The sequence below is a fragment of the Mesitornis unicolor genome, unplaced genomic scaffold (genome assembly GCF_000695765.1).
Source record: "Mesitornis unicolor isolate BGI_N332 unplaced genomic scaffold, ASM69576v1 scaffold2178, whole genome shotgun sequence".
NCBI lineage: Eukaryota > Metazoa > Chordata > Aves > Mesitornithiformes > Mesitornithidae > Mesitornis > Mesitornis unicolor.
Window position 1 is genome coordinate 2,596 of NW_010202323.1, and position 15,967 is coordinate 18,562.

The 15,967-nt window shown below is 48.9% G+C and overlaps 1 protein-coding gene across 1 annotated transcript in view; it reads right to left on the bottom strand.

Moving 5' to 3' along the window:
- Positions 1 to 466: 466 nt before the first annotated feature.
- The window catches only part of LOC104545253 (neuronal PAS domain-containing protein 2-like), a 24,386-nt gene continuing 8,885 nt past the window's right edge, over positions 467 to 15,967 (bottom strand). Inside the window, exons 9-19 of the mRNA XM_010190343.1 lie at positions 12,880 to 12,986; positions 10,404 to 10,551; positions 8,206 to 8,287; positions 6,835 to 6,958; positions 6,456 to 6,569; positions 4,866 to 5,020; positions 4,194 to 4,397; positions 3,242 to 3,330; positions 2,445 to 2,534; positions 1,851 to 2,058; positions 467 to 637 (exon numbers count right to left, since the gene is read on the bottom strand). Of these exons, the coding sequence (XP_010188645.1) occupies positions 467 to 637; positions 1,851 to 2,058; positions 2,445 to 2,534; positions 3,242 to 3,330; positions 4,194 to 4,397; positions 4,866 to 5,020; positions 6,456 to 6,569; positions 6,835 to 6,958; positions 8,206 to 8,287; positions 10,404 to 10,551; positions 12,880 to 12,986 (1,492 nt within the window). The remainder of the gene's footprint in view (positions 638 to 1,850; positions 2,059 to 2,444; positions 2,535 to 3,241; positions 3,331 to 4,193; positions 4,398 to 4,865; positions 5,021 to 6,455; positions 6,570 to 6,834; positions 6,959 to 8,205; positions 8,288 to 10,403; positions 10,552 to 12,879; positions 12,987 to 15,967) is intronic.

The window sequence follows — 15,967 nt, forward strand, 5'->3', positions numbered from 1 at the left end:
AAAAATCCACAACGGACCTACGACAGCAAAACGAGTTCTGTACACGGTAATTCAACAGTCCTGTGGACCAGTACAGTCTGTGTAAGTGCTCCAAACACTGGGCTTAAATTCACAGTGACTTTCAGCATTGAAGTCCTGAATGGAAAAGGGTTTTCTCCGTCGCAAAGCGATCTTCATGGCCGCCTGACAAATAACTTCCCTGCAGCCAGAAAGCCGCTGCCTTCCAGTTGTACCGCGCCGCTGGGCACACGTACGGCTGCCCCAGCATCGTCTCGGACCGGCTCTGTGCATATCCCAACCCACCAGATGCCCCTGGAGCTGTCCGGACCGTCCCTCCGGCCACCACCATCCCGTGGGGCCCGACCTCACCCGTCCCACGCTCCGACGTCGTCGTCCTCTCCTCTGCCTGCATCCAGGGCGCCGAGCGGCTACAACCAAGGTGGTCCCTGCCTGCTGGACCCGGCGCTCAGGGCAGCTGCATCTCGGGCAGATCGGGCAGGTTGCAGGCCTGGCCCTGTCCATGGCGGCTCTGCTGCTGCGGGTGGAGGAAGTAGCTCAGGGGGTTCTGCTGTGGGGTGTGTGGGGGCTGGAAAATGCGCTGCGTTGGAGCCCCAGGCACCGGCTCGGGACCTTGCATCTGTCGGGAGACACAAATGGGACAAGTCAGACCTGCTCTGTCACCCGTCTGCTTCCTCTCTTGCTGCAGGGCTGGTGCTGAGACTTGTACCCAAGTGCCGGTACCAAATCCTAGAGGTAACCTCTGCCCACCAAGGGTACAACCAGCCTGGGACACTGGTGCTATCAGCACAGCCAACCACACCTGCTGTGTACGGAGGGGACGTCCATCCCACCACCCCCACGGGGAGCCCAGCAGATTCAAAAGCTACTGGGACATAAGGTAAAACAGGCAGGATCTGCAACTTCCGTCTTCCATGGGAAGGATCTTCAGGCAACCAATGAAGAGGCCGTAGAGCAATCTTGTCCATGTACCAACACAGGGCTGGGTGACCCGGACTTGGTGGTTCACCCCCCATTAAAGGCATTGTGGCACCAAAGCCTGGTTTTCCATTGTCCTGGAGCTACTGACTTCCCTCAGCATCATCACTGATGTTGCCAGTCCTCAGGACCTCAGTGCAGCCTGTGAGCACATGTAGCCAACGTGGGGACAGCTCACACCCACATTGCTGACAATGATTCACTTCTTACTCTAAACCCAGACCTGCTCCATGACTGCTTTCAGCTGTACTGACTCTTCCTGCTTTGTTTTCTACCATCCTTGCCTGGAGTACCATAACCTACACCTCTGCCAACCAGGAAAGTTTTGGAGAGTGTATTACCACACTAATTAATTACCAGTTTCAACAACCCCTCTCCTTGGCAGCACCATTGGTTTGACGTGCACTGATGAAGCTGTGCTTTGAAACACACAAAATCACCTTCTCCAGAGATGTGTGGTACGAAACACACACGAAAAGCAAGCAGTGACGGCGGCTGATAAAAAACCCCACCTTGTTATGCTGAGACAGAACGGCAGGGGGCGCTTGGAAAACAGCTCAAGAGATGCCCAGCAATCAAAACAAACTGTGACAAACTGTGTGTGAAGAACTGGAAACGTCCTTCGCACACTAAATGGTAACTGAGTTTGTTGGAAAATATGGCTTCGAATGGGTGCAGAGGCAGCCTGGCAAGGCTGAGCACTTCACTATGTGCAGATACAATGGGAAAGGAGCACATGCAAGTGCACTGACCAGTTCTGATCAGCCAGGTAAGCCCCGTTTCTTAAAAAAAACCCCAACCTAACCCCAAAGCCATCTCCATGCACCCTCACAAACATGTTCCAGCTCCAGTACCTGAAGGTAGAGACGGTGCTGCTGACCCTGCTGCTGTGGCCACTGGTGGAGATGAAGGGGCGTGTTTGCCTGGTGGGATGTGAAGCTGGTGTGTGGGATCATCAGAGACGGGGAGAAAACGGGCGATGGGGCTGGAGGTCGGACGGTGCTACATGTGACTGCTTGCATCTGTGCTGGGGGAGGCAAGATCTGCTGCTCCGCAACAAACCTGCCAAGAGGAGGAGAAGACGGCGTGAGAACCCAAACCCAGACCCACCACTGGGGCAGGCCCCAGATTTCCCTCTCCCCATCAAGCTCTGACTGGAACTGCAGACAAGAAAGGTTTTTAAGGCTGTACATCTCCTCTGTGACTTAACGAGTTTAACGTTTTGCAAAAGCGAGAAATGGCTAAAAAGTATTTTTTTCAAAGCATTTCAGTTATCATAGAATTCTTTGTAATTAAAAACCATTCTCGATACTTTTTCTCCTAACCAGCTGAGCTGTTGTTTAAGACTGAGACTGTTCGTGTTTGCGTGATCACATACAAGTTTTTCCAAGTCATTTTCAGCCCCCTGCTAAAACGCTGCATGAAAACAGGGCCCAGCTCAGACTCACTTTCCCTGCTGCCTGCTGGCACCGCTCTGCGTGGACTGGCCGCTGCCGTTGGCAGGCATCGTGGCTTGGATGGACTGATCCAACAGCATCCTGCGGTGGAGGAAAAACACAGGGCGGTCAGGGACCAGAGAGATCCACACTCCTGACCATCAGTCTCTTGAAACAAATCCTGAAAATCCTCCCTGAAAGCATGCAAACCATCACCTTGAACAAAGGTAGTAAAATAGAGTGCTTATTATCTATCACCCTGTCTAATGAGCTCGGGGAGGTGAGCTGAAACTTGATAAAGCTTTCATGTAAGAACTGTTTTATACATGGTGATACCTCTAGGGTTTCTCTTGCTTCCTTACACAATACTTCGAAGCAGCTGGATCCTGATGACAGTGTCTGCAGATACTTCCCTGAAGCAAGGTTGAATAGTCTGGGGCGGTTGTGTATGTTTTATACATAGGCTGCCAGCATTGTATAAAAGAAAAATGGCTTTGCCATTGTCCTGGCCGGAGGAAAGACACCCTGGAGCTTCAGAGCAAGCAGACACAGGTTTGGGAAAGGCTGTCCCTGGCAGTTTTTCCTCTGACAGCACCAGATATCCAAAGGTTACTGAGCTACCTGGCCAATTTATGGAAATACGGACAGAAAAGGGTTTCAGACCCCTGAGGACAAGTCCCTGCGCCCCCACTGTGACACCCAGCGACCATGACCCCCCGAGCCTGGCCATGCCTGCCCTCCCCGCTGCCCAGATGTTGCTATTTTCTATCCCCACCAGCAGGACAGTCCCAGCAGGGCTGCGTTGGTACCTGAGGCTCCTGTCCTGGCTGTAGTCAGACTGCGGTTGCCTCTCGCTGCCGTCCGTCGGCATCTGTGCAGTGACGGTGATGGGATGCGTCTGTGAAAACACCATGGGGTTGTTGTAGAGGGGCACCGAAATGCTCGTCTGCCCCGGCAGGCATGTTTGCTGGGCTTGGCTTCCTCTCATTAGGTGGTGCTGCTGCTGCTGTACCTGAAATGAAGACACAGAAACCCAAAGCTCCCTGATAGAAGGCTAAAATAACTGTTTCCAGTACGCACGTGGGAAAAGAAGAAGAAACAGCAGGATGTTCTTCCTGACCACAGCAGTGGGAACAGTGTCCTGGACATCCAACCCATTTACTGCCCTGCATAGCCATGCTGGGATGCTCAGTGCAGGAGCAGATGGTCTCTTGAGAAACCAGAGGACAAGGCTAAGGGCACGCAAGGCTCGAGGGAGGAAGCACCAGCTAAGAGGGGAGAAGAAGCGCAAGACCCCAAGGAAATTGCCTTGTCCATCCTTTTAAAGCAGTAGGTTTGGGGGTTTTTTTGCTTTTGGACAACTCAGTTCTTTCCCAAGGAGCTGTGACCATTCATTTAGTGGATTTAGGTCTAGTGAAGACAAACTTTTCAAAGCAGAAAATGACTCTGAAAATAATGCCCACTTCCCCATGTTAGGAAGTCACAACTCACTGGGTGCGAACCCAAGCTCCCACTCAGTTCCTCTGTGCTCACCAGAACGGCTCCAGCTTTTAGGAGCTTTTTTTTAGTGTTTTTAGGCTACCTTGACTCTCATTTTTACATCATTCACAACTGACTCTCCACACAAATTCTGTCACTTCAGCTACAGTGTAAAACCAGCACAGAGGAGATGCATGGGACCATGGGGAGGGGGGTACACAGCAGACAAGTATTTAAAAAGCCAGCAAAGGGGACGATGAAGACAAGGGAGCAGGCAGTGACCTGCGCGGCCGTGCCGCAGGGGTCCCTGAGGAATTGGCGCGGTGACGGCAGGCGAGTGCTGCAGAAGTGCTTCGTCCCCATAAGGCCTTGCTGTTGTGACTTCTTGGCTGTGGTCTGCCTGGGCATCCCCGGCGGCGGCGGCCTCCTGGGGCTCGGGTGCTGCATGTTGTTAAAGACGATGGGGATGGGCTGCTGCATCAGCATCTTCAAATAAAAGAGACATGAATTGTCGCAGCTTGTACGGCCTGGGAGATCCTGGCTCCAGCTCCCAGGGTGTCTCTACCAACATATATAACACTGCAGCAGCAAGATCTCTAAATCCAGGGGCAAAGTGAACCATGAATAACAGAAAATCAAATGTTAGCTTGTGTCCAAATACTTATTCAGAGCCATGATTGTTCCAGCTCCATTAAACCTGTTGCATTTTGCAGGAATGGATTAGCTTGGGTTTGTTTCTTTCTAAATCATTAAAATTCCTGATTCAGTACTTAAGCAGACACCGATGCCACTCATCTCTCAGGAGACTCCACTCCCACATCTGAGACCAAACTACCAATTTATCCAGAGCTCATTTCCAAATGCTTTTGCCACTGACAATTTTGTTACTGATCTGCATGCTCAAAGGAAAAGCAAATGTTTTGTGGGTTTGGGAGCCCCTGGGGCAGCCGGTACCTGCAGGTTCGAGTCCTGCACCAGCTGGAGCTGCTCCTTGATGATGTGGAGCTCTTCTTGCTGCGTTTTGATGTCAGCTTGCAGTATGCGAGTCCTCTCCTCCAGCTGCTCCTTCAGGTGATGCATCATCCCCAGCTGGGTCGGGAAATGGTACACTGGCTGTGGAGAGCAGAAAACAAGATCGAGGGGTAGGACCAGTCCTGCTGCTCTGCCAAATAAACAGCAGTTGCATATTTAACCAAGGCACCACCACGCTTCCAGAGCAGCAGCACGACTGGCTCACTCTCAGTGCCTCACTTCGGATCTTGGTCTGTGAAGTTTAGGCACAGATGTAGTGTCTGTGCCTGGGACTCCCCTATCCCTTTAGGGTGACACCCTGCTGACCGTGGACCTCTTGTGTTTTGTGGCAGACACTGCATGCTAGCCCTTGCCGTGCCTCCAGGCTGGGCTCTCAGTCATGCTGCTGATTGTACTTGCCAAATGCCAGGCCCAAGTTCAGACTGTAATCCCACCCTGGGATCCATCCTTCACACCTACGTAGGCCATCTTCCACCCCCGTGTTACAGTCTGAATGTGTGCTACACTGACCTCAAAGCTGTGAGGACAGGCCTCATAGTTATGGTTTACCACTCCCACATATTTCTTGTGGTTCTTTTTCTTTTTATCTGGCCTAACTCAAACCTTCGCTGACACCTCCTTCCTCTACCAGGGCAATAACACTCTTGAGCATCGTATCAGCCTGTAGTTAGCAATTCAGAAATGAGCCCCCAGTGGTTTTGACAACTGCAAACCTTCTATAAAGCTATTTCCTTGGGTGCCCTACCTGCTCTGTCTGCTTGCTGAAATAAGTGGTTGGAATAATTTGGTTGCAGGTAAATCTGAGGAACAGTAAGAGAAAGGGCACTGAAACCTTGGCCCCACCAGCCAGCAAGGAGGTAAGAGCAGTGAACTACCAACTCTGCCTTGCTGCCTGGCCACACCGGTGCATTTAACAAAAATAAACCACGTACCATGACGGTGTGCTGAGAGGGGACTGCCGGCTGAGACACGGGGTGCTGAGGGAGGTGTTCACCAGGGGCTTGAGGAGTTGCTATGGCCTGGAAATGAAAACTTTGCCTTACTGCAGGTTCACAGCACCTCTAGCGCAGAGTTGGTGCAATACCAGTTCATACTGGTGATGAACAAGCGCAGGGAATTCGACAGCTCCATGTGGAGATCTGAGGATGAGTCTGAAGGGAGAAATTCAGCTCCCACATGCCCCCTGCTAATTGCAAATCCTCGGTGTCAGCATCCATTTTTGGATAAAAGCCATTTCATGTGTACAAACACCAAGAAAAGCAGGGTCATGGTGTCAGAAGGCGCCTGGCCTGGAGGAGCGAACTGAATCCCGAAAGGAGGTGGCGGAGAAGCCTCTAGCAGCAGCCCTCCACAGGCTGTGCCACCCAGCAGCATTCCCCACAGCCCCAGGAAACCCCAGGGCCAGGCTGAGCACACTCAGAGGTGGGGATCCAGCCTTTCTGAGGGCACGATCCAGGTTTGTCAAGCTCATTTCTTTACAGCATCAGAAAGGCTTTTGCTCACAGCGACCACCGACCTGAGCGCTTCCAGCTGATGCCAGCCGCAGGGCTGCCTTCTCTGCCTGTCCCCCCAGCACCGAGGGCCGTGTGGGTGTGCTGGTGTCCGTGTGTCGCATGGATGACGTGGCTGGAAAAGAGATGGTTCACTGTGATACAGCACATCTGAGCCTGGGTACCCCGGCTAAGCCTGAACCCGAGGTATGCAGAGGAGCAGCGACCCAAACGTTGCCAAACTGGGTCCCCACACTGTCCCTTCACAGTCACCCTGGCTCTCCATCTGACTCGCAGGGTTCCCCTCAATGCTAATGCCCTGTTTCAGCCCTCCCAACATGGGTGTCTCCAGGTGTCCCCCAGCCAAACCCCAGTATTGTGGAGGCTGCTCTGGCACCTACATGCGGAGTCGGAGAGCGCGGTGTGCGAGGAGCGTCGGGAGCTGTGGGACGACAGCGACACCCCCTCCCTGCTGGCGTCCTGGCTGCTGCCGCACTGCCCCACGTCCAGGAAGCTGCTGTGGCTCTGCAGGGGGCGAAGCACAAGCCAAGAGACTGTTAGCAGGAGAGGATGGTGAAGGAGGGGACCTCCACCTCCCCAGCCGCTTGTTTGCAAAGGAAAAGAACAGACTGGGTGCACAGAGGGCCAGCACTGCAGCCTGAGCCGGTGAACTCCTTATGAGCTGTCCCACCAAAATGAGAGATGCCACCTGGCAAGCAGTTTATGGCAAGCAGCCCGTAACTGTTGGGCAGCAGGAGACTTTCACCTGCAGGATGACTGTGTTGGCCGTGCCACCACCCTCCCCATGCCTCCCACGGAGCTCCCCAGCTTCCCACTCCCCTCCAGAAGACCAAGCAATGGGAGTGATCGCTCTGCCTGTCCTCCAGCTGCCTCACATCAACAGATGCAGCTTAAGGTCTGCAGGAAAATATCTCAGCTATTATGCGGCAAGAGGAAAAAGACACAGAAGTGTATGCGGTGACAGAGAAGCAGCTGACGGTCCTTGCTCAAGTGAAAAACGTCTCTGGGACAGCTTCCCCTATGCATCCCATAGGCGCATCTATACAATAATGTCTGAAGAGCAATGAGGTCAATGGAATGATAATTACACTACAATCCGCTTGAAATTACCTTGATTACTGGCCTTATTTATAAACTGCCAAGAGGAAGAATTTAAAAGTAATTAAAATGATCTCGTTAATTGGGCAGGTGTGTTGGGATGCCAGACTGATTGAAGCCATGGAAATTACTGCTCTGGCCAGAATCCTACAGTTGATGTGACCCTGCCCAATGGTGTAAACAGAGCTGGAATCTGGAATAGGTGTTTTCCCTTCACCTCCAACCCTTGTCTGAGTATCGGTGACAAGGTGGCACTGACACAGGAGGTACCGTGTGGAGGTACCGTGTGGTACTGCCCTGTGCCTGGATCCTCTGTGCCGCACTAACAGTGACAGCCACAGCAATCCAGCCTCCAGCTCCAGCTCTGCTTCTCGGCTTCTGAACTGAGGGGGTTTAACCTGGCATTTGAGTCACAGCCACAGAAAGATAATGAAGAGCAGAACAGCAGCAATGCAGCCGCTGAATTTGCAGTTACGGGCCTGAACAAAGCCAGGCAGTTTAGAGCCATGCAGTGGAAAATTTCTCAGGGTTTGTCTAAGTCACAACCCAGCTGAAGTCTTGGAAGGAGATGGCAGTAAAGGAGAAGAAAGAATGGATATTTTCTCCTAAGACTGGTAAGTGATTACTCACTCAACTGTGAAGGGACATGGTACCTTTAGAGAAGAGGATGCCAGTTCAATTGATGACTCTTCAAGGCCAAGATCTCGCCTTCTTTCAGCTCGAACTTCTGCATAACTAAAAAAAAATAAAAATTAAAATTAAAATCCAGTTTTTCAGTCTATTTTTTACTGTACGGTAACTATCCTTTTTCATGTTGAGTCACAAGCTTTGCACAGCACACAACCATGCAAAAAAAAAATAAAAATAAAAATTTAAATCCAGTTTTTCAGTCTGGGTATTTTTTACTGTACGGTAACTATCCTTTTTCATGTTGAGTCACAAGCTTTGCACAGCACACAACCATGCACTCTCTCATCTACAAGGTGCTTAGAGGAATATCATCACCTAGCCCTGCAATCCGTGAACAACTGCACACGCTGAACATCCCTAGATTAGAAACAGGGCAGTTTCCCAGTCCCACTGTTCCCAGCACTGCAGAACCTACGTGATCCATCATTCCAAACACAAACACAGACACTCCTTCGCAAATTCTGACCCGGGATGTCTTCCAGCAAAACCGATCTAAGAGCAAAGTGCACTTGGTTATTGTACAGTACAGTTTTCCTAATAAAGGAGATTCCCATTTTGCGTAATCAGGCAGAAAAATTATCCTACAGCTTCTGTGCAGGCAAATTGCCAGAGCAAACGTATACTCATTTTCTAACCTGCTGATGATCGAGAATCGCTCTTTTTGCACGTTGCACGGTCACTCAGTGAGAAGCAAGCCCGTGCTTGGGGAGGAGGAGGAGGTCAGGTCCCTGGTTTTGAGGGTGCATGCAGCACTACATCACAGTTATCCCTCACTCCAGTGCACAATATGAATACAAACCGAAGCTGCCCAGGTGCAGGAATCCCCAGGAATGTGCCTCTAAATTTCTATCTTTGCTTTCCTTAGTATTTTTTCTCCTAAATAATAAAATATTTACAGTGAAGAGCACCACATGATTCACCACTGGGATAAAATGGAGAGGATGTTTTAAAGACTCTGAGTGCTTGTGGATCGTGGGCATTGAAAGGTGCCAGAATTTAGGGTGCTGAAATATTAATGGGCCATAACCTTTGCGGGAGGCAAGGGAAGTTACTGAATTTATTGTGCTACCATTGTAGGCAATGAATTTTCCTGAAATCGCATTTTAACTTGTGCGTTTCAATAATCTATTCTAAACCTTACCTATACAATACACAATTGAATTTCTAAATCCATTCAGGACTATATCACTAGGTTTAAAAGGCACTGGAAGCACAATAAATTCAGAGCTTAAAGCAAAGCTAAATTCCCTGAAGGACGGCAGAAGCAACACCACTCAGAAGCAATCCCTCTGCCCACCATTTGCTCATGCTAATGACACGTACTTCTTATCAGCACACACAGCTCTCATCACCTACACCCGTTCAGCAGTGTAAGGTGTGCTCAGGCTGTGATTCAGAATATCCCGGTATTTGCTCTTCCAGATGTTTGACAAGAAAAAGAAGGACCAGAAAAAAAACCTCACAGATTGATCCCTGACAGCGAAGAGAGTAAACGTGCTGCTCGCTGCGTCTTAAGTTAACAGAGCACACAAGCATGTGGCTATTCTTCAAGCCCTTCAGCAAATATATTCTCACTCTTAACACCATCTTTTTTGAGAGGACAGTGCTAATCAAGCAGATTCCACTCCAGAAGGAGCATATCACAGAGCATCCCACACACCTACTGCCTTCCAGCACGGTCTGCAACCGAGCACCAGCAGCTTCCCACTAGAGGGGGATCCTGGGCTGGATTTCAGGCGAGGAATAAGGCAGCAGACAGCAGCTAGCTTCAAGTCATAAATATCTAAAGCTCTGATAAAGGTTTTGGAGGAGATGTATGATCCCGTTCACACCCATACAGCCAACTGATTTTTACCAGCTTTAATTCTTCCTATGGCACCTCACCGCTGGGGATGAAAGGGGAAAGTAACACAGATAGACTTGGCCAACGGTGGCTTACAGGCTTTTGGCCTGGTTGCCAAAAAAAGCCAACAACCCAGGAGTAATGAAAACACACGATGCTTTCCACGTGTTCCCTTTCATAGCAGTTTTACAGGATCACACACCATCTCAGCGTGGGAATATGCACAGCAAACACTCGGCCAACACAAGGCAGAACTGGACCAAGTAACGGATGAGCACACAGGACACGCACTGTGAAGTGTTTGGTGCTTGCTCCTACCTAACTACCAGGTGAGTGCAAACGATGAACTCGGGTTTGGAGTTCCACTGGTGGTAGGTGATGTAGTAGTGTGTCTGCAGCCATATCCACTGCTGCCCTTTGGTCAGGAACCGGTAGTAACAGGACTTGCCTTTTCCAAACTGCATCACTGTTAAACAAAAAGGAAAGCGGTTTACAGCAAGCAGAAACTTCAGGGTGCAAAGGCGATGAGAGAAATGACTCGGTTCCACACCCCTCCTGCAGTCTGCTGCTGCACTAAAATGGCTCTTGTGGCTTCACAGACACAACACACAATACACAACCACGTACTGAGCTTTTATTTGGGTTCTTTTCTGCTACTGATTTTTCGAGAGTGCACTTTGCTGTTTTGAGATTGTTCTTATACCTAAAAAATGGGCATAACTCTGTAACCAGCTATATTCTTATAACTTATTAGTGGGCTCCCCTGAAATAAGCATAAATAACATTAATTTTAAAAGCACTGGCCTTTCACAAGTACATGAAAATGCATTTCAAAGACCGGGGGCTTGAAGTCAGGATCCTAATACTGGCACAAACCAATAAGATAGTGGAGTTTTAGCAGCTTAACTGAGAGTTTTCTTCTGAGGGATGACCTAAATACACCCAACCTAGTATGTATTATCTAGGTATGTCCAGAGTAAGAGTCTCAAGTGGTGTAATACAACTGGAACGTGATGAGGGGAATTACATTAAATAACCACATTAATTGTTCCTGGACTGCTGAGAGTACGAAATGAAACAAGCTCACTTAAAACACCCATCATTAATGCAAAGTTAAATACAAACATGGTTTAAGCAAGCCCATTTCACCTCACAGTCGGCAAGATGCCTGCCCAGAGTGGTCAACCCGACAAACGGGAACTTATCAAGCCACACTAACCCGAGTATTATTGCTCATCTGCACACCTTGACTTTGTTAAACGTCAGACCTAACTTATTTAGTGATCCCATTAACAGTGATGGGCTTTAGATGAAGCACTTAGCAAAGGTCTTCTGGCTGACACTTCTTGCTGGGTGCTCAGCCAGGCAACCCACTTCCCACTGACAGTTCTGTACCAGTGCTTGGCCTTGACAGGGAAGGAAAAACCAGCAGGAAAGTGGAGTGGGGAAACCTGATGTGCAGAGAAGAAGTACTTTTCTCCATTCTCTACTAGGTCCTTTAGCATATTGTACATGTAAGCGGTCGAGGGTCTGTGATAGAGATGGAGGTGGTTTGCAGCTCGGAGACGGAGCAGCTTGTCTAGCTTCATTATCCTGGGGGGCTGTGGGGTTTCTTGGTGTCCCTGCACCGTGTTGCTCTGCATCTCAGAGTAGTTACAGCATCCCACCCTCTCCACTCTCTGGGGTGTCCTTGTTTCCTTCTGACAAAACACTCTCCTTTCAAATGGAGACAGCAGAGAGACAAACAGAAAGAGAGTTTGCCCAACAGGAAACCTGTAAGTACTATTTCTTGGCAGAGTACCCGATTACCTAGATGCATTTTACAAAGTGTGTAGTTACTTCACGTTACATTGCTTGGCAATGCAAACCAGCTGGAGGACAGACCTAATTCTAGCTCAATATCTCAGTCTGCAGTGCAGGTAACAAAATGGAAAATAGAGTCTCAGGGATAAAGCATCTCACACGCTCATCAAGTAGAAGAAGCACACTGACGACTAGCAGATGATGTTTGCTGCCACCTTTTGCCCTTCCTCACATCAGGACCAGCCTTGAGCGGCAGTGGGCTGCACTGCTGCAGTCCTCGGGCTAAATGCTCCTTCCGACCTGGCTCCTCCTGGGCTCTTCAGGACACAGCATTACACCTTGCACAAAAATGAACTTCATGGTCACTCGCTGGTGTTCACATATCAGCCCCAGCTGCATTCTGCTTTACTTTCAGGTCAACCAAAAACGAGCCATCTTCACCCACAGGGAATCTGTAGTTGGTACTTTTGTATTTAAAAAGAGTCTGAATCTCCAGAAGCTTTTTGCTAATAGTAAGCAAGGTTCACAACATCTGAGTGCACAGGCAGGGGATCCAAACTCTGCTTTCAGAAGGCATCTGGGTGAGCTGACCCTCCCGGCTGACTCCAGAGCCCAGGGGAAAAGCAAGACCCCATGAATTGTGACAATCTACAAAACCGCCAGGGTCTGGGGCTGCCCTAACAAACTGGGGACAGACGGTGTGAAGTTCTGATTTCCCATCTATTAATCTCATTGCACGCTCAGGTGATCTGTGCTCAAACAGGGCATCTGCCAGTTTGGAAACCTGCACAAAGAGTTCCTGATCTGACTGAATTCTGCAGGGATTCAGCCTCCGAGGTAAGCGTCAGCTGTGACAGTCTGTCAGGGGAAGAGGGAATTCCCTTGTGCCCCAGATAAAGGTAAAGACGCCTTTTTGGATGACAGTAAAAGGTTTTGCACAAGTGACAAACGAGATCAAAGACAGGCATGCAGCAGAGGGAGAGGAACTTACAGTGTTCATGGCACCTAGCAAGAAGCTCCAGGTCATCCGCGTGGTAGTAATCATACCCTGATGTTCCCAGAACCTCAAAGGGTAAATATCCTATAATAGGTGGAGCCCTAGAAGGGAAGCACAAGACATGGAGTGAGCACAAAACCTGACACTTCGACATCCTGGCAGGTACGCTGTGACACCAGCAACCAAAACCATCCTATACATTCACTTGCCAGGGAAATCAGCAGTGGATTTTCATATACACAGCAACGTATTTTCATATACAAGCAGAATAAATAAAAAAAGCAGTGAGGGAGAACTGAGAAAATGAAAAGGTGTGTGTTTATCGTCTCATAGCCTATTCATTATGTGGGTGTAGAGAAAGGCACGTACGTACGCAAGTGACTCAACGCGTTAAGCTGGCTTGTGAAACACAGCTTGAGAAATGCTACGGCTCTTCGTGGGCATAGTAACTTGGAGCTCGAGTAAAATTATGCAGGAGGCTGGATATAAATGTCACCTGGGTAGCAGCCGTACGAGAAAGAGTAAATGGGAAGCTGCAATGTGTGTCAGGGCCAGCCTGGGTGAAAGAAAAAGTAATTGTTCCCATGGAAAACCGTGGGAAGTTACAAGCAGCAAAAAATGTTTCTATGCCAGGAGTAAAGCTAGGGATAGGTATGGGGCTGATTTTAAGTACTGTTGTTTCTATCCTAGGTAGAGAAAGAGTCGAGGAAGTATTTAGATGGGCACATTGCAGTGACTTACCTGACTATTCTGCTGTCAATTCTAGATTTTCAATTTTCTAGGCAAAATGTGAGAATTTTTGTTTTTTAAGCAGGTGACCTAACAACACTGAGCACAGTATTCATGGGAGCCTGCTAGCTTATCATTATGATATGAATAATATAACAATTATGAACAACACTGAAATGAGAAAACCACTGTTTTCGCTCTACTCTTGGTACGTCCCCTCGAACTCAAGTGCACCCCTGCCCGCACCAATTCAAGCACCACATGCACTCGGTGAGGCAGGACTTGTGCTAGTTTGGCTCCACCTGTTTGTTTTGGCTGCTAGACGTGCTGATAGCATGAGGCTCCCCTGCCAAATGCAGCATGCTCCTCAGGAGTCAGGCGGCGGTGTAACAGCGAAATGGTTGACATTTCAAAACCAGGGCAGTCTGAAGGTGTCACTGCCCATAACACGCCTCTCCTGCCGCCTTTCTCTTGGCGTGTCGAGTGACCCTCTGAAGGAAGGTGAATGCCACAACGCGGCCAAAAATATGAGCAAAACCTCCTTTTGTGTAGGTACATTTGGGTTTGGATGGATCAATCCCGAGTCTTCTGGATATTAATGCAGGAAGTTCTCCTGTCCTGGCTGAGCGACCCTGCTCCGTATTTGCACTCAAGAGACACGGTGGGCATACATTAGTATTAATTACCATTGACCAAACAGGTCCATAACCTCTCCCTTCCCCACAGCCATGAACAGTTTGGCAAAGAGAAAAGGAAGCACAGCCAGGGATCTGCTGAACAGCGGCCTCAGGAGGATCAAGGTCTCAGCAGGAGCTCGAGTCCCAGCACAGGGGTTGGCTGGAAGAGCCCGTCCTCCGCACCCTCTGATGGCAAATCTCTTGAAACAGAGCGCGCTCAGTACACAGTGGTCTCCTCCACAACACAGCCTTATTTATTCAAATAACTTTTCATAGAGCACTGTGTTCCCTTTCCTCATGTGACCCAGATTTCTGCTAATGATGATAATATGTGTATTTATTGAAGTGTTCTTCCTTGCCGCCTCTTTGGCAGAACATGCCAGTGTCTCTCCTATCTTTAATGACATGCTTACATTCAAGACAATAATGTCTTTCAGATGCACATCAGATAAACGTTTAAGCTGATCAGGAAAGTATTATGCTTTCCTGACTTTCACCAGAATTCTTGAAACGAGAAAGCAACCACAAAATGCTCCTCATCTGTCACTTGACAAGAAGCTGCCTTTCTCGTGGAACAATTTAGAAGTGTTTTGTTAGCTTCAGTTCCAGCCCTGAGACCTGCAACTTGCTGTGCAAATGGACATGCACAGTCTTTAGAGAGCTTTTTGAGTGCAGCCTTTTAATAAATGAAGGGAAAATAAGGAGAGGACCACAGTGCAGAAGAGGAACAGATAATTATCAAAGTTGACAGGTTTTCTTCCTCTACACATATTTACATATAGATCCAGAAAACAGATTTTTCCTAATTTTCTGATGTTTATCCAGACCTACGGAGTGCTTTCTGCATTACCTATCTGTACCCCAATTTACACTGTTGCCAGGATAGCAAAGGTCCCGCTTCCAACTCACACTGGGTACCCTCTGCCCCTGCTGACGGCGCACCTCAGCGTCAGGAGGCGTGAGTTGATGCAAACAAGCAAGAAACGGCAAAAGACCCATCAACATTTCACAGCATCCTGCTGACTGTACTGGAGGGTGATTAAATGAGACAACGCTCACGATCCCTCACTCATCCTTGGGTCTGGGCTTACTGCTTGCATCCAGGGCTGTCACAGACTCTGCCTCAGCATCCGCATCAGCTTATTTTACTCTTGGTAGCAATGGTTTCCTCACTGGGGATATCAGTGGGGTTGGCAAGCACTGTTGCAGAGATTCCTCTCTGAGTCACAACCCAGATTCATCAAAAGGCTCCTTGAGAGGTTTCAAAGCAGCTCCCGCTCGCCTTATTCACAGAAGCTGCTGGGACACAGCCCTTTGGAAAACCAGCTCGCTTCATCAGACAGCGAAATAAGGGACTTGGGGCTCTTTTACGAATCTTAACATTAATCACCTGATTCTGAAAATCTGCATTATTGGACAGGCCAATTTAAGTCCAACAAAGTCACTCCAGCAGGATCTTGACAACATGAACGATAAGCTGATGTGCCAAACCACACAGCATTAACCAGGCGGCTGTCACAGAGTCAGGTCCTCTGTGCTTCGAGGCATGATGTGAGGTACACATCTTGTTTACTATCTAAACACAAGTTATTATGTATTTACATTTGCTCTCTCTCTTTCTTGCTCTAAATGTGCAGATGATATTTAGGGTTTTTTCCTCCCAATTGTTTTCCCTA